Here is a 25,961-nt window from a genome sequence, read left to right as displayed (position 1 = left end):
AAGAACGCCCATTTGGTCCATTTGTTAAATACGGCATGTGTGTGACGAAGAAATCCTTAGCACTAGTCCCCTATCAATGCCTATAGTGGAAGTTTATGTAAATGATTGTGCGTGTGTGTGTGTGTGTGTGTGTGTGAGAAAGAAAGAGAGAGAGAGTGAATGCGTGTGTGTGTGTGTGTGTGTGCGTGTGTGTGTGTGTAATGTACATTAATATAGAATATTGAATTTACATGTACATGTAGTTTAGCTAATGCAAAGTTTCAGATTGTTTCGAATTCTGGATTAACGCGTCATTGTGTGCGTATTTGTGTGTGTGGTGGTGGTGGTGGGGGGGGGGGGTTAATCCTCCTTAAAAGAAGTTGAATATGAACCAAGTCACAGTATATTCTATATGTTTATGTGCTAATTCAAACATTTCAACTTCACTGGGAGCGTTGTTTTCAAATTGGCGAACATCCAGGTCTGACATACACTGACATATAGTAAATCGCAAACGAGGTTTCTATAGACATGCAACATGACCACACAACTATGCGTCCCGATATTACAGGAGACATGGGTACGTTAACGTAAGAATAATCACAAGCATTCACACTGGTATGAAATCTCCATGATGTTAATTTTGCATTTTACAATACTCGCATCTCAAACCCTGAGGGTAGAACGTTTGGTACATGTTCCCGACAACAAAAGTCATCATCTGTTATAGTATATGGGTTAGTCAAATAGGTCAACGTCAACTTCAACCACCAGCACAACGCTCGCGATCGCTCGCGCGATCGCGCAGAGCCAAATTCACTGGGCGCGTGCGGTCCTAGGCCTTCTGTACCATTTGTTACGTGAAAATGTTTTCCCAGAGTATGGGAGAACATTACAAAGAATGTTCGCCCATGGGCGAACATAACGAATGTGCCTCCATCATGTGACTGTGTTTAGCCAATCACTAACCGGTATTTGACTAACCCATTTAATATAATGAAATGATACAAATCAACATGCATTCGCAATGCACATCTAACAGTGTTTAAAGATGGCAGTCCTGTAAGGCTTCCTACAGAAATTGCAGAGACATTTTCTAGCAGAGATTAAAACAGGGTGATAACAATGCTGGTACGGAGGATATTATTGTTGACAGTGATCTCAGTCTACACACAAGATTTGTTATCTTTGATTGTAAAAATGGTGTTGTTTCATTTGAATTGCGTGAAATAAAGACTCAAAGAACGCCCATTTGGTCCATTTGTTAAATACGGCATGTGTGTGACGAAGAAATCCTTAGCACTAGTCCCCTATCAATGCCTATAGTGGAAGTTTATGTAAATGATTGTGCGTGTGTGTGTGTGTGTGTGTGTGTGAGAAAGAAAGAGAGAGAGAGTGAATGCGTGTGTGTGTGTGTGTGTGTGTGCGTGTGTGTGTGTGTAATGTACATTAATATAGAATATTGAATTTACATGTACATGTAGTTTAGCTAATGCAAAGTTTCAGATTGTTTCGAATTCTGGATTAACGCGTCATTGTGTGCGTATTTGTGTGTGTGGTGGTGGTGGTGGGGGGGGGGTTAATCCTCCTTAAAAGAAGTTGAATATGAACCAAGTCACAGTATATTCTATATGTTTATGTGCTAATTCAAACATTTCAACTTCACTGGGAGCGTTGTTTCAAATTGGCGAACATCCAGGTCTGACATACACTGACATATAGTAAATCGCAAACGAGGTTTCTATAGACATGCAACATGACCACACAACTATGCGTCCCGATATTACAGGAGACATGGGTACGTTAACGTAAGAATAATCACAAGCATTCACACTGGTATGAAATCTCCATGATGTTAATTTTGCATTTTACAATACTCGCATCACTTTTCTAGGTGCCTTTCACAATCACGTGCCAGCATAAATCTGAAGCATGCAGTAAATTCTGTAAAAAAAAAACCAACAAAACTCATGGATGTTTTCATTGAAGGAAAACTATACTTCTTCACTTGACTCTAATTATCAGCTGTGGAGAAGACTTTTTTACTTCAACAATACATGTATAGGCTCACAAAAGGCTGGACATAAGGCAAAGAATTAAACGGTTATCAATTTTTCATTAATTTTCAAGTTCAATACGTATCCGCGGAACGTGTAATCTAGTAGTTATTCACCTTTGCACATAAAAATTAATTGGAAGTGGTTGTGCTGTCTCCCTGTTGGTTAGTACATTAAAATGATGCATGTTTTTTTTTTCTTTTTGTCAATAATCAAGACTTCAGTATCCCCCTTACAGTATTTAGTTTCTAAATCTTTACAACTTACTAATAATTTGATGTATGAGATATCACTTATTTTCTGGGACATATTTGAGTACTAATCATTCACTAATAAGATGCAAAACTCGTTCATTTAAGCGTATATCGCAAAGAGCCTGGTTGATACCGTTTGCTGACTATTGATGCAAGAGGTAGCAGAGTATTTTCTTGTACAATATTTGAGTCTTCAAACAGACTCTGACGAGGTTGCCCACAAATAAAAGAACCTGGCATTTTTAAACTTTTTAAGGAAGACCTCTGGTAGAAAGAACAAATTGAAATCTATCCAAAATACCTCATTTGTTGCATGACAATAAAGGAATATTCTTGGAGTTGTGAGATAAAAAATCCCAAAAGTTTTATTTGTCCTGTGGTTTAGCAGGTTTTAGAATCAAAGATATCACAAATTGACAAGAATGATACCCAAAATAGAATTGAACAAGGCGTCAATTTATCCGTAGCACATTTCCCCTCTACCTGTCTCTACTCCCCCTCCCCTACCTCCCTCTCTCCCTATCTCTGTCTCTCTCTCTCTCTCTCTCTCTCTCTCTCTCTCTCTTCCTCTCATTCTCTCTCTCCCCTCCCTCTTCTTCGGCGCGGTTGTCATTGTTTCACTCCATATAGCGGGTGCGATTCACGTAAAATCTATACGTCTACCATGTTTTTTCCCTTTATCTCTCTTTCTCTCTCATTTCCGTGTTCGTAATTGCATGGTGTTATTTTCGCTATTATGTGTATCAATGCACTTATGTGTCTAATTGTGTGGTAAAAGATATTCTGTGTGACCTTCCTTATTTGAAAATAACCTAGCTGCGCGCACGAATACATGTATTATCATGTCTGTGCTGTTTTCGTCTGTTAGTCGAATTCCGAAAGAATGGGACTTTTTCTTGGTCATTATTCATGTTTTTTTTCTTCTTTTTTCTCTCACATGAAGTTGATAACAGTAAGAGAAAACTAAGAAGTTGACATAGCAAATCATTGATATGATGATGATGGTGATGATAATAAAGCTAGTTTTGTATTATGAATACAGTATAGTGATGATAACAACCAGAAAATATGGTTGTATATTATCATACTAATGTACTGGTGTCCTTTCCTGTATTGATTTTCCACATTTGCCAGGTCATTTACATACAGGTAGTCATTTCACATACGGTCACGCACTGTGTATGTTTGGAGGAAGCGGAGAGGGAAAAGTATGACAAACAATGTTTTAGACCCATCGCTATGTTTGTGAATAGTGAGTAAATACTTGGTGCTTGGCCTATTTGCCAAGTGACGTAACTCCTTATTTCCTTACTTTGGTCTTAATTAGTTATCATCATAGTTAATAATTGGTTGAATAATTGACGCAAGACTTCCGACATATCATGGTCATGAATGTAACGAGAAAAAAATGGAAAACTGCATAAAGACGTCATATTGACGTCTTTAAGACGTCATCAGTTTGCTATCGGGGAAGTCACTAATATATAACGTAGTACGTCGCAAAAACTGACGTACATATTACGCCATAGATACATTGCTAATATGATGTGATAAATACTTTAGAAACTAGCGTGAACCTTTACGTCATAAATACGTCGCTTATATGACGTGATAACACGCCGAAAAACTGACGTGAAATTTATGTCAGAAATACATGGCTAATATGATGTGATGAACACGTCACAAAACTAACGTGAATTATACGTCATAAATACGTCGCTAATATGACGTGATGAATAGTCACAAAAACGTGAAATTTACGTCATAAATACGTCGCTAACATGACGTGATAAATGCGTCGCAAAACTGACGTGAAATTTACGTCATAAATACGTCGCCAATATGACGTAATGACCACTTTACAAAACTGACGCACTGCAAAAACGACAGTGAATGACTATCTTGATGGCGCTGTCTTCTTGCACGATTTTGTATGACTCGATTGTCAAATTGAATGACAGATGTACGAACATGACTGCTAAATCTAAATTCAATATGAAAGAAATTTGTGGGATTTATGAATAAAAGAACAAAGGAAATGCCATCAGTACCAAAGGGTAATAGCATCATGTCATTATTAGGCTTCAGCTACAATTGGGGTCCTTGAAGGGAGTAAATGTTTGGTTTCTTCTCTTTTCACACTGTTAAAAGGGATTTGTTATCTGCGCAGGTTAAGACAGTTTCGAGTGGCACTTAACAAATAGTGTTATATAACAAATTCAGCGGTCTGACCAAACAAACCACGACTTCAGTGCAACCCCAAGAACCCTCGATGTGGGACGGCAGACGCATCACAGCAAACATAATTCCCAACATGGCTCCACAACTGAGTGTCTCTCTCATCTTGACTGTCGTACTAGGCGTTGGTTTCTTCTCGCCGTTAATGGCCGACGTGGACACGGCTCAAATACCGGTTGTCGAAACTGCTACGACGACGTATCGCGGAAAATTCATCGACGTCACGTCCAATCAACTGCCCGATGTCGCCAGCCGAGTAGCCGCCTATACCGGCATTCCCTACGCCGAGCCACCGATTGGTGAGCTCCGCTTCAAACGCCCGGTCGCAAAAGCCGTCAGGGGGGAGTTTGACGCCACAGGGGACTCCAATGCCTGTGCACAGCCCCTATACCCCGGATTCGATATGTCAGTATTGGAGGTTTCGGAGGATTGTCTGTACATCGATGTCTTTGTTCCCGAGCGTAAGGTATTCAATCAAACTAAATGTCTGTACACATCTGATTCCTTCAATTAAGTTCCAGTTTTCCTTTCATCCGTATTTTAAAATGGAGCATTCCAGAGAAATATCACATCTTACATAAATCAAGAGTGCCATGTAAAAATGAATGAACTTTATCGAGGACCTGGTACTTGACCAGATAAACAAATTCACTGAAAAGGGTGAGTGACAAAGGAGGCTCATATATTTCAATGATGTAGCTATGTCATTTTTATTCCAATACTATTTATTCAGCAAGGTCACCTGTCTTCTTTTGGTCTGTTTCTATGTATACAATGGTATATCTCTCTACCAGGCATTCTTTTTTTTTTAAACTTCTATGTCATCATGCTCGGTCTTTGTCGAAGTGTTATTAGGTTGCAATGATTGAACATAACATAAACATGATATAGATATAGATATATGAGGAGGTGATTTCTTACGTTCATAAAAATGTCTCACTGGGACATCTGTTGACCAAAGAAGCTACATTACTTTGTTTTTACATATGCAAAGCAACGCTTACCCTATACCGCAAACAAAAGACTCATATCACGGAAAAGAGCAAATCTATGTGTGGTGTCTAAGAGCGATGGAGCAAATAAAATCAACGTTTGTAAAATCATGCAGGGACTTGCATTGCAATCAGCTTTTTTATGAAGTGGTTTCCCAATTTAAGAAATCTTATTCATCAAGTTTGGATATTCAAACTGTTTCAATAGACGAGACAAAAATAGGTGAAAAAACTTCACAACCATTAACATGCATTGCATGTAATGAATTCGTGAAACATGTATCGTTTTTTATGTTATTGATATCCCAGTTCTTGTATCTTAACATAATTGTGTTATGCCGTCTGGTAGTATAATATTCTGGTAGAAGCCACATTGGCCATGTCAATGATGGTAACTGCATGGACTACAAATTACCGAACAATAGCCAAACATCCTTAAAGTACATAGTCTCATTTCACGTTCATGTTGGGTCTAGTAAATGAAAGTCAAAGCAGACAAACAGATTAGAAAAAAATGGAATTGGACAAAAGTAAGGTTTTGGAATATTATAGTTTTACTTGATACTGATTAATAACAAATGAATAGCCACCGATGGTTTTGCAAATAAAATATATAGTTTGGAAAGCTGATACAAGGAATATGTTACAAAGCTGGGAGGCAGGTGTTTTAGATCACGGTCGCTCTTCTATTAAAAACTCCCCATTTAGTCCCTACCGTAATTGGGTATACCCTACTGGAAATCTGAAGGGCATCGTCTGTTTATTTCGGATGCATCGAGTTACAAATTATTTCAAAATTGTAGATACCTCTAGGAAATAACATTTGTGACGCAAAATTTGCCTATGATTGGTTCCGTCCTTGAATTCCTCCAAATGTATCCGAATCCTCCCCAGCCGAGGTCGGCGGCCGTGATGGTCTTCATCCATGGAGGTGGTTTCCAACTCGGGGCGAGATCCCTCCCGACAATGATGCCGATACCCCTAGCTGCTATGAACGACGTCATCGTTGTCACCATGAGCTATCGACTGGGCGTTTTTGGCTTTCTCGACACAGGTAGAGATTGGACTCCGCAATTGATGATCAATTGTGACCCTGCATCAGAAAACCAACAAAACGTTGCCAGACATGGACTTTAGTTAATTAAATATTCTAGAAGAGCAGACTTTAAGCTGTAAAATGATGTATAGCACAATTAGATTATTGGAAGGAAAGCATGCACTCCAGACAAGTGTGAACTGAGAAAAGGGGCTCTGAAGCACAGGGTCAATTCAATCGCTTAATCTTTACCAAGCCGTGCTACCTGTTCAATGAGTGGGGAAAAAAAGACAGGATGTAAACCACCGAAGTAACCACAATGAAGGGATTATCAAATTAAGCTGAAATTGAGCATATTCTATTAACACATTCTGTCCATGATAGATATCAACTTTCAGAGCAGTTGCATCATCCTTTTTAAAGTTTTTTTAGAGTTGAAAGTGAAGAGTGAATGCAGAGAGTTTAAGAAATGAAAATGGGACTTTAAAGACACATCTAATCACACTATTATAAAAGAAGTGTTTGATATAAACTGAAACTGCTAAAAAACACAGTCTCCTGTTCGCTTTAGGATCCCAAATTTTAGCACAATATAGAAGAACACTCGCTCTTTCAGACAATATGAGTAACTGCGTACCATGTGTATTTGGTTAACATAATTGATAAAATCGATTAGAATAAAAATAATGTCTTTTTAACTTTGCAATTATTTGTAGCAACACTGTTGTTTCACTTTCTTATTTCTTTGATTTGTCATTTCTCATTTCAATTAAAGGTGATGACAAGATTCCTGGCAATCTTGGATTGCTAGACCAGCGGCAGGCATTGATATGGATTCGTGACAACATTGCCGGTACGGGCTAACTGTTGCCTTGCACAGTCTAGTCAAAGTGTATAATGATGGTGTTGTTGGTGTTGTACACTCATTAATGCGTCTTTCTCTGTAGATGATAATTATTTAAAGCATGTCTTCAAAGAGAATTCCAGAGTAGTGAGAAGTAAGTTTGAAAGGAACGAATAAGATTTTAGCTGTATCCATAGTAAATGCTGGTAATTGGGAGGCGGTCAATGGTAAAACACAAACAAAGAAAAAAAACAAAACAAAAACTTATGCCTTCTGGGCATGTTAGGCAAAAATGAAAGACTGGTCACGTGATCACTCTCAGGCAATCATTTCATTAGGATCCATATCAATATTTTACAATTGCAACTCATACACGTATACGATCCTGCTTAAATTCATCGCAAAGTGCAGAGTGCATTTCCCGATAAAGTGGTCCCGTCTCACACCGATCTTGATCCCCATGAAAAAGCACTTGATAGTGCAGCTGAATATGGGCTATCTAGCCTTTTTTTTTTTCAGATGGAAAATTAAACAATCAATCCCATAAACAAACAAACAAACAAAATACAACAGTGAAAATCGTTTTAACATAATAGTACTCAGCAATATCAGTATATCAATGTGATAAAGATATCAATGATTATGATGATTAAAGCAAAATAATGATAATAGTATCATCATGATCACCACATATTGCAGTTCATTCTATTTTCTCTATAATTCTTACGAGACTTTGGAGGCGATCCCGCTCGGGTGACGATCTTCGGTGAGAGCGCTGGATCGGCGAGCGTAAACTACCACGTCCTCTCTCCCATGAGCGCTGGTCTCTTTTCACGCGCCATTATGCAGGTAAAATGCAAGTTTGAAGATTGAAAGCTTTTGAAAATTTCGAACGAGGGAAATTATCATGAATAGCACGTTAGTTTACAGCAAAATGACGATAGTAGAGACTCACTGAAAAACTGATACTACCCTGAAGCAGCGCCATCCTGGATGACTATTTACTGTTATGATTATTACTATCACCTGACTATGTTTTCTCCAATATGGCTTTAGTCTCGTATGACTCCTAGTTATTTCATTTACTGTGGATCCAGTATATGTGCAAGTCATAAGAGGACGTTATCTGCGTATACTAAGTTTGTAAATGTGACAGTGCACCTCAAAACAAACACAAAGTCGCCAGACATGAATTTTTAGTTAATACCATATTCTGAAAGAGCAGACTTTAAGCTTTAAAATGATGTATAACTCAAATCAAATGGACTCTCCTAACCTATCTAAATATTGGAAAGAAAGCACAAACTCAGGAAAAGTGTGAACTGAGAAAAGAGGCTCTGAAGTACAATGTCTACTCAAGCGCTTAATCTTTACCAAACCGTGCTAGCTGTGCGATGAATGGGACAAAAAATAGGAAGTAAACCACCAGAATAGCAACAATGAAGGGATTATCAGATTAAACTGAAATTAAGCATGCCTCATTAACACATTCTATCCATAATCAATGCCAACTTTCAAAGCAGTAGCACTATCCTTTCAAAAGTTATTAGAGTTGAAAGTGAAGAAAGTGGACAAGGTTTTTCAGAAATGAAAAAGGGATTCTGAAGACACACCTAATCAGACTATTCTACCAAAAATGTTCGAGATAAACTGCTAAAAAACACACTTTCCTGGTCGTTTTATGATACCAAATTTTAGCATAATGTAAAAGAAGACCCGCTCTTTCAGAAAATATGAAAAAGTCGAGTTTGGCTAGGTTGACCCATTTCACTTATTTTCAGTCCTCACGCAAAATCAGTGTGTGCGACTTAATGTTCATTTTGAGGTGCACGGTCACAAATGGTCATTTGTTACCCTGCACCTCCAAACAACCAAAAAGTCGCCATACATGAATTTTTTAGTTAAGACCATATTCTGAAAGAGCAGACTTTAAGCTTTAAAATGATGTATAACTCAAATCAAATGGACTCTCCTAACCTATCTAAATATTGGAAAGAAAGCACAAACCCAGGAAAAGTGTGAACTGAGAAAAGAGGCTCTGAAATACAGTGTCTATTCAAACGCTTAACCTTTACCAAACCGTGCTGGCTGTGCGATGAATGGGACAAAAAACAGGAAGTAAACCACCAGAGTAGCAACAATGAAGGGATTATCAAATTAAATTGAAACTAGGCATGCCTCATTAACACATTCTGTCCATAATTAATGCAAACTTTCAAAGCAGTAGCACTATCCTTACAAAAGTTATTAGAGTTGAAAGTGAAGAGTGTGGACAAGGTTTTTCAGAAATGAAAAAGGGACTCTAAAGACACACCTAATCACACTATTCTACCAAAAATGTTCGAGATAAAATGCTAAAAAAAAAACACTTTCCTGCCCGTTTTATGATACCAAATTTTAGCATAATGTAAAAGAAGACCCGCTCTTTCAGAAAATATGAAAAAGTCAAGTTCGGCTAGGTTGACCCATTTCACTTATTTTCAGTTCTCATGCAAAATCAGTGTGTGCGACTTTATGTTCGTTTTGAGGTGCACGGTCACATTTTTTAACGTTTGGTTGCCTCATTATGTTTTATACTTCACGTTTACCCAATCAAAGCTACAGGGTACTGACAGGAACATGTTAAAGTCTCTGCAATCGCATTACGAAAAAAAAAAATCAAATTCCCAGGACAACAAAAATACCTACCAAATCGAAAGAAATTCTATAGATTTTCTTTAAACCCTTTTTACATCAAAATGATGGTCGTATAACGTCATGATGTCAATTTATACCCCCCCCCCCCCCCCCCATGTAGAGTGGAGCTGCGCCTGCTCCCTGGGCTGAGATGACGGCCGAAGTTGCGCAGGAGATGGCTTTCGGTCTGGCGGCCGCGATGAATTGCAGTGCGACTACTACTGATGAGGTACTAACGTGTTTGAAGGAGAGGCCGGCCAGTGACATCACCGAGTTTCTCGTGCAGGTACATATATACCGGGTCAAGAGTATTTGATTCTGGTGAAAATTTTCGACACCTGCATACACATTGTATAGAGGGTTTAATACAGCGACATAAAAATCAGGTAGCAAAATTGTCGGCTCTATGTTTGTTGGTTTGTTGGTTGTTTTTTTATTTCTTGGGTTATAACGAAATTTCCATATTATAACGAAAGAAAACTGCTGGTCCCGAGGACTTCGTTGCAAAGACTCAAGAGTCCACTGATACAAGGACGCAGAATATTTATATGAATTATTAAGTTCCAAAAGCGTTTTTAATGCCTAAATTTGCTACGTTTAGCAAAGGGATTTGCAGAAGTTGGTAGATAATTAATTTTGAAATGAAACGCACAATTAATTACGTAATTCCCAAGTACTCCTTAAAGATTGATCTAGAAGAAATCTCGCGCACCACTCTTCTACCACATTCTTATTATTTCTTGATGCCTGTCACCCATGTATACGTGTCAAACCAAAACATAACTACTATTACACTCTTACCGTTAAGGTCAATAAGTTTAAATTTTGACTTTACATCAGTTCAGTTATACACAATAGCTATCTCTCATATTCTCTATCTTTACTAGTGCTTGAACATTGAAGGAAATACCGAAGAAATGAAAGGACGTGCAAAAAAGCGTATAGAAGCTGCTATGTGTAATTTTTTCTCGGTCTCTTTTTTTTTCGTTGGTTACTCTTCATATCCATCAAAGTTATTGCCAATAAACCTTGTCTTTCTTATTTTCTTCAAGTTATTATCACTTTACTGCCATCTTATCACTTTTATTTTAAAAGAATATATACTTTGTCAAGCCATAATATTTCAAGAGATGTTTTCTGTTGTATATAGATGCCTATAAAACAACGGTTACAGGACATGCATGGCTGTAAAACCGAGATAGCAACTCTTTCAAGTATTATGATTTTGCACTATAGATTCTGCTGTTATAGACCCTACACCATTACAATCATGTTCCCGAATAGGATCCAGCTGCGGCAGCCACCCTGATGCCTCGTCCCACGGTGGACGGCTATTTCCTCCCTAGAAGTCCCGCCGACATGGCGGCCGAGGGGGAGTTCAACCAAGTGGACATCATAATCGGCTGCCTGACCGAAGAAGGCAACCTGTTTGTGTCGCCGTTACTTGCCGGGCTGGAGGGCTCGGACAAGCCGGTCATGGACAGGACGACAGCACAGGACACCCTCACTGGGCATATGTCGCTCATCAAGGACGGTGTCAACCAGCTCGTTCTGGATATGACGACATTCGCGTATACGAGCGAGGCCCAAGTAACCATGAATGTTATGTTAGCTTCCAATGTATTTTCATTACTCGTTCGTACTGATTGCAAATAAACTTCTGGGTATTAGTGTAGGGGTTTCTTATTTCAACCCCTACTGAGTCAATTAGTAGACCTATTCCTTTCTTTTATATTCTTCTGTTTGTTTTATTGAAGAGCAGGTTTAGTTAGAAGTTGTCTTGGCAATGAGGACCATGCGTAAACTTTTGTAGGCGTAGATGCACGTTATTGAAAAAAAGTGATCAAAGAGACATGGGCATATCTTAAAAAGCTGCTGAAACTCCTCGCTGTATCAACCTTGCCAATAGCATGCTATTAATGTCAATCCTCACATTTAATACAAATAAAATGATATGCCATATGATTACGATGTGGGCACTGGATAAATTATTCTTAAATATTTTTCCTTCTTTCTCTCTCGTTTCATTTCAATAATTGGAATTACAGATGGTGAATCAATTTTTTCTAAAAATGCAAAATAGCTAGCCTTTGAAGAAAAGATAGCATTTATTCATATCTAAAAACGTACAAACATTGTTACTAAAATTAAACAACATCTCAAGAAAATTTGAGATGTTCCTGATGGCGCAAAGGAGGGTGTGATATCATACTGTCAAATATCTATATAATATTGACTGGCCTCGAGGGAGATACCAGAAAATATTGCCCAAACTGAAAGAATTATTGCCCGAGTCGAAGACGAGGGCAATATTCTTTCAGTGCGGGCGATATTTATCTGGTATCTCCCTTAAGGCCAGACATTTATTACCTATCCCCTAGGTAAATTGGGAAAATATGTGAATACGGCTATACACTACGATATAGATCAAGCCACATTTGACAACCTGTAGATCATCACCAACATGTCGACTAATTGAACATTGTTCATCAATGTATACCATTCAACTCCAACCTCCAAGATATATGTAGTTGTAACAGGCGAACTTCAAACATCTGAACGTTTTTTACACTTTATCTTTGTTTCTGTTTCAATTTGGAGAGTTGTAATAACTGATTGTCGCCGTGCAGTTATTGAGCACAAATGAACTAGTCATTGTTTGACGTGTAGTGCTGCTGGAAGTGGTCGACCTTCTATGAGTTGATTTATCGGCGTTCTTCTGCGGCGCGTGTAACCGACACGCTGCGACGTCCTTGAATGTCTTCGCTTTTTAGTCGACCGGAATATTTACATTCAAAGTGATTGGCGAGACCGGAATGTTTAGAGTGCACTCCCGTTATAACGAACATGTTTATAACGAAATTCCGGTTATAACGAAGTAAAAATTCGGGCTGCAATGTCATCCACTCTATGTATCTCTATTGTTTATTTGTTCGGTTATAACGAAAATCCGATATAACAAAAGAAAACTGCTGGTCCCGAGGACTTCGTTATAACAGGAGTCAACCGTATAATGTGTAAAACCCCGGATGTTTGTGATATGCTCTAATGTCGCCTGCTGAACTCCATGAACCTGCAACATACCAATTTCAATTGCCTAACAAAACTACCTCGTATAGGTAATAATTCGTTATATCTCTGCAAATATATCATTACGCTGTGTTTGAGATAGTTAGTTATATACCAGAGACAATTATTTTACAATTCTTCAAATATGCGCATGAAGATGCATGGGCATTTCAAATATCAAACAGAAAACAAAAATGAACCAAACACAATAAAACAAAACAAAAACAGAGAAGAATTTCCCTTGGGGAAATGTTTGTGGTTCGTGTATATTGATATAGTATATTCTTCTCTTTTTTTTTTTCTTGTTTCACTCTTTCCTTGAAAGCTTGCTGACCCGGAGAATGATTACGTCGATGTTGTGACTGGATACATTGGGGACAGTTATTTCTTTTGTCCAACCTACACGATGACCGAGCACCTGTCTGCGGGGGGTAATACTGTCTATCAGTATTTCATGAGCCACGCCCCTTCCCGGTCCATGTTCGACAAAAATGCCACGTGGTTAGGGCCGACGCACGGAGAGGACATCCCTTACGTGTTCGGCTACCCGCTCATGGCAGACCAACCCGATGACGATGAGATGGGAAGAACCAAATTCACAGACGACGAGGCGTTGATGTCGGTCCAGATAATGAAATATTTTTCAAACTTCGCAAAGACCGGGTATGTTGTTCAGATGACTGTACATACTTCTGACCCTGTATATTCTTCTCTTGTTCCTTGTAATCATATCCACATATAAATGTATTTTGTTTCACTCTCGTCTGCGAATCCTTTAGCAATTTACCCTACATTCAAGAACTCACTCGTTGTTGTTGGTTTTTTTTTTCAATTTAATTCTCTCTTTCTTCAAAATCTGTTTCTATTGCCAACAATTACGGTTTCTTCTCTGTTTCCTTCATCGAAATTTGAGCTCTCCCGCTTTGCTCTCCCTCTCTGTCATATCCTCACATCTTCAGACCTGATTATTTTTTTTACAATAATCTGATAGATTCCGAATTGCTGCATTGAAAGTGAATATACCTTGTATTTCCATGTTCATACCCCGCAGTAATCCAAATCTTTCGTCAAACGAGAATGAATCGGAGATGGATTCGACGTACCCGCCTTGGCCTCGATTTTCAAAGGACCAGCCGGCGTACAAGAATATCTCGCTCACTTTTAGCAATGGTTCAGGGCATCCTCGAGCCGAAATTTGCTATTTTCATCAAAATATTCTGTCAAAGCTTCATGCAGAATCAGGTAAGAGTGACTGACTTAATTAGTACTCCTCTCCATCAACAGCAGTTCTTATTTTGACAGTTAAGCCAATGATTAAGGAGGAACAATATATCTTATACAGGGCTTTAAAAAAACCTACCAAGGTGGGAAGGGAAATGATTAAAAAAAAACCCAACAAATCATTTAATAAAGACTACATAGTGAACATTCCTTTTAAGATCTATTGGAGACTTTCGAGGCAATGATCTACTACGATTTTAATCTGATTTTCATACTTTTTTAAGGTTGCAAACAAATCGTCGTTCATAAAAACATAGTAAATGATGCCGAGAATTTCAAACTTTCCCTATGTATGTTTGATTAAAATAAACTTCTACTGTTCTACACGTATTTGTCCGAATTTGCCATGTGCATTGTATAGAGTGTTGCGTATTCTAAAATTTATTATCATCTTCTTTCTATGTTTTCTGTCACAGCCGAAACGATTCGTCTGAAAGCCCTGTTGGGAGAGACAGAGAGTCCGTAAGATCTACAGGATGGTATCTGGAACCTTGGAATTTCCGACATAATAATCATAGTTTTGAATGTGTCTTGAAGAATGTTTAAATTCATTGACACTTTCTGGTATAATTTAGGCTCTCTTTTTCCCCCTCTCTGCTTAAAAGAAGTATGTGATACTGATGCAAATGCATGTTGATTTATGTTGATTCCCAGTACCCTTTAATATCGCTTATAAATGTGACCATGGGAATATTCAAATAATTTCCATATATTTTGTGTTTTTCCCCGTTTTTCTTCAGTTTTCTTAAATAGGGAAATAAAGTCGCAAAAACAAATTCACCGTTTAAACCAAACTTCGGTCAGTGACATCATCTGCCATTCATTGCTAAAGCACTGATATGATTCACTATAAACAGTAGATTGCAACTTTTCCGACCGAGTGTAGACTTGGATGAAATGAAAAATATTCTTTAGATATGCTTTTGGTAACAGGTCTCAAAGATGGTCAGGGTATTGTGAAGTCAACATGCATTTGCAAATTGCACATAAAGGTAATGTGGCAATCTTGTAAGGCTTCGTATAAAAGTTGCACAGACCGTTTTCTAGCAGATGTAACTAGGAGAAGACAATAATACTAGTACGGAGGATGTTGTTGACAGCGAACAGAGTCTAGACACATCTTTGATTGTAAAGATGGTACAGCTATTTTGCTTCATTTGAACTGCGTAAATAAAGACACTCAAAGAACTCCATTTTTTTGTCCATTTGTTGAGTACAGCATATGTGACGAAGAAGTCCTTATAGCGTTAGTGGAAGTTTATGCAAACGATTGCGTGTGTGTGTGTGTGTGTGTGTGTGTCTGTGTGTGTGTGTAATAAACATTATTGTACACTTGGATGTGCATGTGCTATGGTTGATGCATAGTTTTAGATTGTTTCGAATTCTGGATGAACGTGTAATTGTATGTGTGTCAGGGGGGGGGGGGGCGGGGGGTATAATGGTCTTTAAAGTTCCAGAAATTGACAGTCAGACCGCAGCACCCGATAATTCGCTCGCATTTATTCAACTCGAATGCAAGCCCGCTCGAGGCTTGCATATATACGTAATGAGCTGCGGAAGGGGATTCTGTCCTTGGGCTTTCGGAAACAAAAATACACCTTATATTCACAAATTTGGTACCAAATTCAAGGAAAATATGTAAGCTATTGTCACATGCTATTCAAATTATAATAAATGACAAATATCATAACGTAATTTGAGATTGAAAAATTATGAAAAAAGTAATTCGTGTAGTACACGTTCAAGACGTCAAAAGAATACCAAATTCACCGTGCATCTCAATGAAAATGCATTATTTGGTAGGCCCATTCTCAGTAAAAGCGTTCAAATACGGAATTTTGGTGTCGCCGACATTCCATGACAGTTTGCGGTTCCCTGAAACCTATTAGATACTATTTAAATGTTTATAATATATCACGAGGACTTTATTTGTTAAAAATAAACACGATCAAATGCGGTTGTCTGCCTTTTTGTATAAAATTTTGCTGTTAAACTTCGTTAAGACCCCCAAAACGCAGTGTCGCCGGCTATTTCAGAATTATGTTTTATTGCTCCTCTCCGTCCACAAACATACTTTCCAAATATCATTTTCATGGACGATGAGCATATCATATGTGCTAATCACAATACTCAAAAAGTTCCAAAACTTTTATTGACTTCTGTTTTTATAGCCTTTTGAAACCTGTCGCCAAATTCACCGCCAGATACGTTACCAGTTTCTTTAGTGTTACAGCATTGCGAAAATAACAAGACTATGCAATGACCCTGTGTATATGAAACCCTGAGGATATACTTCATACACTGCAAGTACTTAGATTTTTTGTGCAACAGCTCTTTATTGAGAATACGGTACAATGTTTGAAATATCGGTTTTCTACACTTTTATTTGGACAGATACGTTACATACTTTTCACGCCACCCACGGCGACAGATATTGCAATATCAAACAAATTGTGTATTATACATTACTCCTCGGAATGACGCATCGATTCAACATTAAAGTTTAGTACAAGTGAGAAATATTTGGTAGATATCGCTCTCATAATAATATGATCGACCATATACGTTACCACAGATACGTTACCCCAGATACGTGACCGAATTTTGCTCATTGGTCTTGTGCTTTCTGGGGATCAAATCTGGTCAAAATTCATCCCTACACATTACATGCTTCGTTTTGTTGGACCTCAGGATTATATTCTTACACCAAAAGGACAGAGAGGTGAAAAAGAGCAACACTTCCACATGATTTTTCTTTGTGCGTCAGTGTCTCACAACTTAACGCCAAGTTTTCCGACAGATACGTTACCACATAATCAAAATGCTGAAAATAAATTGTAAATGGTTTTACAAACAAATCGTTGTGTGCTCATAAACTCCAAAGTTCTATTCTATAAAACCCAGCCACTTTCACATTCTATGCAACAACTTTGAACGTTTATTTTACAAGACGAAGCTAAGATTCAGCATATCAGTTTTTTGCTTTTCAGATTTAGCAGATACGTTACGTATAATTCAGGGCACCCACGGTGACAAATAATGTTATGTAAAACAAAGTGTTTATAAAATAATTCTGCATAGAATGACGCTTCCATAAAAAATTAAAGTTATGTTCAAATGAAGAATATTCAGTAGATATTGCTCTGTAACTTCACCGACAGATTCATTTACGGTACGCCAGATACGTTACCAAACTTTGAAAGAGTAAAAAGTAGTTTATGAAACGCTTCCGAGAAAAGTTCCAGTGTTCTGTTGCATATTTATTCTAGTGTTTTTCAACATATGAAGAACTACTCAAGATTCATTGATAAGTTGAACAATTATTTATTCATTTTCATTAAAAGGAATGAGCCAAATACGTTACCATAGGTCAAACAACTGTTTAGCACATCGAGTTCATAGAGACTGTACCTACTTCCTTCTAAGTGCCTGCAAAAATATATATTTTAAACCTTGTTTGCATTATCCATCAAAACTTAATGAATATTTATAGTCAGATGGATAAATACATTCAGACGTAAGATGAGAATATTCTGTGAATGAAGAACTCAGCTTTCACATTTAGGGCTCTTTTCCACTATATTTCATAGTTTAAATATTACGTACAATGTTTAAAATGGTTGATTTGGGCTTACATTATTCATTTTTACATCAATTCATGAGGTAAATAATTAAACAGGTGATATTTATTAATTCATACACAACTAAAATTATTACTTATATCTTACCAGATACGTTACCAAAGGTGATTCGATGTTTTTCAATAGTTATTTCCCCGGGAAAGCAATTCATATTTGTTTCCTGTGGAAATTCCAGATCGGATCGTTCCCTTTGCATGATTTGTGGGATTCGAAACTTTATTTGTAAGCGAAATTTGCAAAAAATACAAAGTGAATCTTAAGGTTATATTTCATTTCAGCAAAAAGCATATTTCAACCTACCACACAGAAATAATTTCTACCAATTAGCAAGGGATGACAACATCTTTACCTCTTGAAAAATCCCAATATCTTTAGGGGGGACAGATGTCTGTTCCTGAACAGAAATTGGATCAAAACAATAAATTCAATTCAGAGTTAGGAGTCCATTACAACATGTAAATTTGCGGTAACGTATCTGATTGGTGATCAAAAATCATATATGATGCTCTATTTCAATTCATTTTTACTCAATGAATGGCCATCATTTAGAATGTTCCACTTTTTGTTTCGTATTTGACCGGTTTTGAAGTTTCCGAAAACACATCTTTGAATGTATTACTTTGTGGTTGATTTTTCGGTTTTACTCACATGGAATTGAACACTTAATCTGAGAATGGCCCGGTAGTCCATCTCTTAATTTTTGTATCTATGTAAATATCTTGACAATTTGTTGCTTAATCCGGTCAGGAACCAGTAAAATATACATTGATGTCAGTTTGAAACCATGCAATCTCAAGAGTAAGCTCTCTCATTGGACAGCGCTTGCTGCATGTATAGACATTCGATTCTGAGCTTATAGCATGACCATGGGAGAAACACTTCCTAAGTACTTTGTAGGGCCAATTTGGTTTTTTTTTTTTTCATCGTTATGAGAAAAAAATTAAACTTAAGATTCCGCAGCCAGTTTACAAATCTAATGTAACTTTGACTGTCTGTTCTGTTTGATATTGCTCTGCATGTGAAGAGTCTGATCGCAACAAAAAAAACACGCATCTTTTTTTTTCATTTTTAAAGTAAAAACCATTATCAGAAAGAACAAATTGAAATCTGTCCCATAATATGTTATTTGTTGCACAACAAAGAATATTTCTTCGAGTTGTGAAATAGAATATCCCTAAAGTTTTATTTGTCGTGTGGTTTTAGTGGGTTTTAGAATCGAAAATATTACGAATTGACAAGAATGGGCCTGTTACCGAAATGGAATGTAACAATTAAGGCATCGATTTATACTTATACATGTATAGCACTGTTATTCTTCTCAACCCGTCTCTTCTCTCCCTCCCTCCTCCTCCTCTCTCTCTCTGTCCCTCTCTTCTGCTTCTTCAGCGTGGCTATTTATTGTTTCATTCTTCAGCGGGTGTGATTCCCGTCCAATTAATCTACAACTTCGTCTACTGTGTGTGTGTTTTTTTTTCTCTCTCTCTCATTTCCACGTTCGTAATTGTACCATGTTATTTTCGCTATCATATGTATCAATGTGCTGATGTGTCTGATTGCATGGTACAAGAGATTCTGTGTGCGCTTCCTTATTTTGAACAGAACCTGCACTCACATAGCCCTATATGTTGTTATCATGTCTGTGCTGTTATCGTCTTCGATTTGAATTCAAACGGCTTAAGACGTGATAACTCCTAATGTATGGGACTTTTTAAAAATCATTATTCATGTCTTCTTTTTCCCCACCAAGTTGTCGCTTATGAAGTTTATAACAGTATCAAAAGGGAAAAACTAATAAGTTTACACTGCAACATCATTAGAGATAATGATGATTATGACGATAATACATAAAAATGGTCTGGGGATAATGCACTGTGCACGTTCAGCCGAGGTGGAGAAGGAAAAGTATGGCAAACAATGTTTTAGACCAATTCTCTGTCTTTGTGAAGTGAGAGTAAATACTTGGCGCTTGGCTTATCTACCTTGTGACGTAATTCCTTGTTTCCTTGTTATTTTGATCTTTTTTCTTTATACTTTTTTATTTTCCTTGATCACATTGTTTCTGCTTGCTTTGCCTTCTATCGAGGAGAAAAAGTCAATGAGCTCTGTACAATGCTTAACTAAAACGCTTTTCTTTAACAATTGCAGAAAATTCCAAAATTTTTAGAACAAGGAATTTAGCCATAAACAATGAAGTCGAGTTCATATCTTTCTTGAGTATTGATGTCATCTTAAAACAAAGTGAAAGTAAGAGTAACTGGGATAAAAGATAGAGGCAGAGTCACAGCAGGATGTATCATTGATAGAAACATATCAAATAAGATAATTTTATTCGCATAAAATTATCATTGTTTCTTGTCTAGAGATAGATGAGGGCTTCAGTCATGTCAGTGTTCTGATCACTGGTACTTAAACCATTCACATGTATCCTGGACTCCCTGGTTTTAATAGCTTCTGCATTTGCAGCTCTGTATTCTTAAACGTAACTTTTACTCTCTACTTTAATCACAGAATCATTCACAGCACGTAATAAATGGGTGCAGCTAGTGCATAAATTTAATTGCACGAATTATTTTCATTCTTCAGGACAGGATTCCGGGTCTTCGCAGCTCTTCTCGCTGTCAGTGGACACTTTCTCCTCCAGTAGGCCCTTAAAGGGACTGGGGAGGAGTGTTGGAACCCAAAATGCAAAAGTGCTATTTCATGAAGTGAAACAGGCAAAAACAAGGACCAATATGCCTATGAAAGGACTAAGCAATGAAAAAGAATCGATGAAAAATACGGCATTATGAAGATATCTATGATTTTTTGAAGAGCGTTACATGTAACGCTTGTCAAAATCACGGGGGGGTCGGCTTAGAGGCTCTCCGTTCAAGTGTTGTTTTTGCCTCCCTCTTTTGTCCGATTTTGGCACAGCGTTAATGTACTGCCTTCTCCTCGGCGAAAAGCAAGCCCAAGATATCGCCGCGATTGCGAGGCGAAACCCGGGTGCCTGTTCACTGGCTAGCGAGCGTTATCGGTGCATTTCCGGGGATCCGCCCGGCAGCTAGCTAGCACGGGTCCGCTTGAACTCTGCTGGCTGCGTATAGACCGATTCAATTTCGATGACCTATTCACCTACCGCCGCTAGCGGCGCTATAACGGTCGCCATAACTGGGGGCCAACGGGGGCTTCCCGCGAGCTAGCTACCCAGCGAGTTGCACTTGCAGCTCAGCAGCCTAGCGTACCCATCGCGCATAGTTAGCCGGGCCTGGCCGCTGCGCCGCGGCCGGCGACCGCCGGCGCCGCGCTAATATTGTTATTGTTTACTCACTATGTAAAAGTCATCCAGCGGCTTTTAATGCCCTTCTTTTGGACAATTTGAGTGATTCAGACATATTGATCTACTTTGAAAGCTTCAAAGGAAGGATCAGGAAAACACATCGTGCAGTTGTTGGGTGCACAAATAACAGAAAAAATGGAAATGGAAGTTGCTCAGCAGTTTGTGAAATTCAGACACCGCTGACGCATGATAAATTAAAGCAAAATTAAAGACAATTAAGTGAAATACAACGGTATAAAAATACACAGATTTCGAAACAAACTATGTCTACTAGATTCTCTATTTAATTAGGTTTATTATTACTGCGATATTCGTAAATATGTTGTTCATCTTAGAAGACAAGTTTAGATTAACGATCAAAGAATTTGATAATTCACTGATTTTTTTTTTAATCCTTGGTGTCCTACTTGCCAAAGTTAGAATACACTTCCTGGCTAGACTTTATTGTTATGACACGACGGTTGTCGATAACTTCAGGCAAGCCTAACTAAGCAAACCAAACGGAATATAAATCTAGGCGTTTCTAGCTACAGCCTACACTACAGCTAAATAAATGTTTCAAGATGCGTTAAATTCTTATATTGTTTTCACTTCTTCAATGTTCAGCACTGAATTAACCATAGGCCTATTCAATTTTGGCCTGGAACTCTGAATTTGACTTTTTTTTCGCTGGCTAAATAAAAACAAATAAAATTAACAACTTATACCGACTATGGGCGAATCAGGGTAGATGACATACGGCTGTAGCCAAAACTTTAATTTCAAGGTAAACGACACTGAATGAATGAAAGTGTCAGCGAATCTGGTAACTCGGTTTTCACAAAATACTTTGTGGAGACTCAACTGTGTATATGTTGTCATCGCAGCTATGATCGGACCAAAAACGTGAATTCACATGTTTGGTAAGGTACCTTGTTATTGTCTCCGATACACATGGCATTGCAAAAATGTTGATTGAAGTGTATATATTGTGCGTACATACATAAGTGGCTAATGGCGTATATGCATTATAGCGCAGTTCACTCAGTCTCTATAATGTAGTGGTTAATGGTGTATGCTTTGTAGCACAGTAGGTGCTAGTTGTTGAGAAAGGTCTGTCAGATATTATTGTGGGTATCTTTTGTAGGGCAACAGCCAGCATCGCATTCAAGGACCATCCTGACTAGGCAGCTCAGTGAAGCCAGTGACAGCCCCTCTGGTCAGTTGAGACCAGCCCTCCCAGCTACCCAGCTTGATGAAGCCAGTGAAATTCCCTCTCGTCAGTTTTGACCAGCTACCCAGCTCGGTGAAGCCAGTGACATCCCCTCTCATCAATTGAGACCAGCCCTCCTAGCTAACCAGCTTGATGAAGCCAGTGACATTCCCTCTCGTCAGTTTCGACCAGCTAGCCTATACCCGGCTTGGTGAAGCCAGTGATGTCCCCTCTCATCAGTCGAGACCAGCCCTCCCAGCTTGATGAAGCCAGTGACATCCCCTCTTGCCCATTGAGACCAGCCCTTCCATCGGTACAAAAGGTTTGTACAAACTAACTTTAATTACCTGGTACTATTTTAATACACCTAGATCCAACAACTGTTTTGAACCTGCAAATGAAAGTTAATGTTGATATTTAGTACACAAAACATCAATAAATTGTTAGATAACTCTGTGTTCTCAAACGATGCTGTTCTTATTCTTGCTGTAATTTAACTTATAACATTTTTTTTTTTTTTAACCCAAAGCTGTGGTAGTGGTTAATAAGATTATGGTTGTCTTGATTATTACTTTTAGGGTTACAAGTTACATAGTTTGTACATTGCAGTCACATATAGGCCTACTATATGATTGTATGTGGAATTATACAGACCCCCAAATCCCTTGCATGTGGCTGGATTGAAAGACATCATAGGCCCGATGTGAGGTTGTATACACAACATATAAATAAATAGGGCCTACTTTGTAGATGGGTAATTCCATGAAGTTGGGGCAGTGTCCATGTATGTAGCATCGTGATATTGAAAAAATACATGTCAGCATAACTCAATTATGCTATACATTTATTGTTTGTAGGCTTTACATTTGCATTGAGGCCACACATTTTCCTGGAAATTTTGTGCCATTCAGACTCAATTTTAATGAAGTTATTAAACAATATGTAACACTGTCCTGTAGCATCGTGACGTGTCCACGTAGCATCGTGATATTTTAAAATGTGGTCCTAAGAGACAAATTATGGCAATGAGCTTGACCAAAATTTGATGCAATATGCATATTTACAAGGTATGAATAAGATAGCTAAATATCTCAAATTTCCTGTACACAGTTTCAATTTTAAAAGAAAATTACAAAATGTATCACGATGCTATGCGGTGTCCTTTTTTGTGTAAAACTGTGGAAAGGAGAGTTAAGATATTTAGCCATCTGACTAATCTAGTAATTATGCATATTATATCAAATTTTGGTCAAGCTAATTGCCTTAATTTGTCTTTTAGGACCAAATGTTTACTATCACGATGCTACATGGACACGTCACGATGCTACAGGACACCATTACATATCGTTTTCATAATTTCATCAAAATTGAGTCGGAATGGCACAAAATTTCCAGGAAAATGTATGGTCTCAATACAACTGCAAAGCCTATAAACAATACATGTATAGCATAATTAGTATTGAGTTATGCTAAAATGTCACACTTCGTGCCCCAACTTCACAGAATTACCCAGATGCATAATGAGAGGCTGAGGTCATCCCGACGTCATGTGCAGTGTCAACTCATCAAAAATTTGGCTAGGGTCTCTGTAGGTCTTATTTTCCTTTTTGCTTTTGAAGTTCTACAGTAGACAGTCTATTTCTAACATATTTCATGGAGTTTTCTCTGTTGCATGTATGTGAGCACAACAAGATAAAGCTACCTGGTAGACTCTACACTGAAATACATGGGATAGCAAGTTCTGTGACTAAATTTACAGATTGGTGAAGAACTAACGGGACTATCCTAATTGTAAGTCAGTGTTAATGCCTTTCATTGTGTCTGATATACAGATGAACTCCAGTCCAGATGCCCCTGTGAAATGGAAAAAGGACAAGTTCATGAATGCCGTTGCCTTCTCCAATTAGTTGTGGAGGAAAATGCTACTCTGAGGAAAGGACTTGGGTCAAATTGAAGTGGATCAAAACCTGGTGAGAGTGCTGACAGATATTGATTTTATCAGAGCCTGGGCAGATGTAAGGAGATAACAGGTTACTTTGGTACTGTAAAAGTGGATATTTTAGCGCGACTAATTTTTTGCGGTCGGCGGGGTAAGAAGAGTTTCGCACGTTTATAGTTCCGCGGAATCAAGACATCAACTACTTGAACAAATGGCGAGCAAAAATATTCGCATGCTTTTATTTTCGCGCTAGTTTCGGCTTACGCGAAATGCGTGAAAATTTCAAACAACACCGCAAGAAATTGCCACTTTTACAGTAGATGATGAAGACATCCCTTTGGCATGCATATTAGGGAATTTTTATGTAAATATCATAAATAAAGTGAGCTATTTTCATTGGACTTTCAGCATATAACATAATTGCTTTCATCAGTACTAAACTTGTCATTGCTTGAATGATAGTCTTTAAAGAGAATATTTACTATGTGTATTACTGAATAGTTAATTGAGTCTATATGGGTTGTAAAATAATTTTTCATTGTAAATGTGTAGTAGTTACTTTATTACCAACATTCAGTCATTAGATGAGAGATCAATAGAATGTGCTTGTTGGCCTCTATTGCAGTGGAACAGCTAGCATCACATCCAAGTGCCATCACAGATATCCAGGTTGTTGAAGCCAGTGACACCCCCTCTCGCCAAATAAGACTGCCTCTTCTAGGCTACGCAGCTCGGTGAGACCTGTGACATCCATCTCGCCAGTGGAAACCAGCCCTCTCTGCCACCAAGCTCAGTGAATCCAGTGACATCCCCTCTCATCAATCAGAACCAGCCCTCCCAACTACTTAGCTCCATGAAGCCAGTGACATCCCCTCTCATGTTCTTCTTTGTGGCTGGCAAATGTTTGAAAACTGAACTTGGATGACTTCAATATCATAATTATGTTGAGTGCATCCAAGTGATGGCAATGATAATAGCTCTGACACCAGTTCTTCCTGTAGGCCTACTGTCAATTTATGCCTTCATTGTGTATTATAGCAAAAGACATGTTAGTAATGAAAAAGCTGCACCTTTGCACCAGGATTGTTGGGGATTCTGATAAATGCACATTGAACATGAATAACATCAATTCCAATCATAGACTACATTCATGTGATGGCAGTGATAACTGATATGACACTACATTTATATCTCTGAACTCTCTATTTCTGTCTTTCCTGTGAGGTAACAACAAACATGTTAGTACTCAAATGTGTGAATCAGAATGAAACAGTGAATTGATTGCCTGGAAAATTTGTTCTTGCCCCATGTAGCAAGTAGGGAAAATAAATCCTGTAAATTCCTAAACTGCATGTGCGTTAAACTGTTACTGGAAACTGAAAGGGCTGCAATATCCAGGCACAAAGTGTTATGTCCTTTTTTTTTTTTTCATTTGGTCTTTTTT

The 25,961-nt window shown here is 38.0% G+C and overlaps 1 protein-coding gene and 1 long non-coding RNA gene across 2 annotated transcripts; both read left to right on the top strand.

Moving 5' to 3' along the window:
- Positions 1-4,673: 4,673 nt before the first annotated feature.
- Positions 4,674-14,239, top strand: LOC139708121 (cholinesterase 1-like; the record flags this gene model as incomplete). The annotated part of the gene is made up of 8 exons (XM_071620099.1): positions 4,674-4,994; positions 6,415-6,574; positions 7,332-7,409; positions 8,131-8,249; positions 10,198-10,362; positions 11,361-11,666; positions 13,471-13,808; positions 14,197-14,239. Coding segments are annotated over exons 1-8 (1,530 nt in total), but the record flags the coding sequence as incomplete, so codon positions are not given.
- An 8,239-nt stretch (positions 14,240-22,478) lies between these two features.
- Positions 22,479-25,581, top strand: LOC139708124 (uncharacterized). The gene is made up of 3 exons (XR_011709324.1): positions 22,479-22,900; positions 24,411-24,548; positions 25,143-25,581. It is a non-coding gene; the product is annotated as an uncharacterized lncRNA (long non-coding RNA).
- Positions 25,582-25,961: the final 380 nt, after the last annotated feature.

Source organism: Diadema antillarum, unplaced genomic scaffold (assembly GCF_040938485.1).
Source record: "Diadema antillarum isolate AM-2024a unplaced genomic scaffold, OU_Dant_1.0 seq00001311_RagTag, whole genome shotgun sequence".
NCBI lineage: Eukaryota > Metazoa > Echinodermata > Echinoidea > Diadematoida > Diadematidae > Diadema > Diadema antillarum.
The sequence above is the reverse complement of the archived record's forward strand: the minus strand, read 5'-3'. Positions and strand labels throughout refer to the sequence as shown.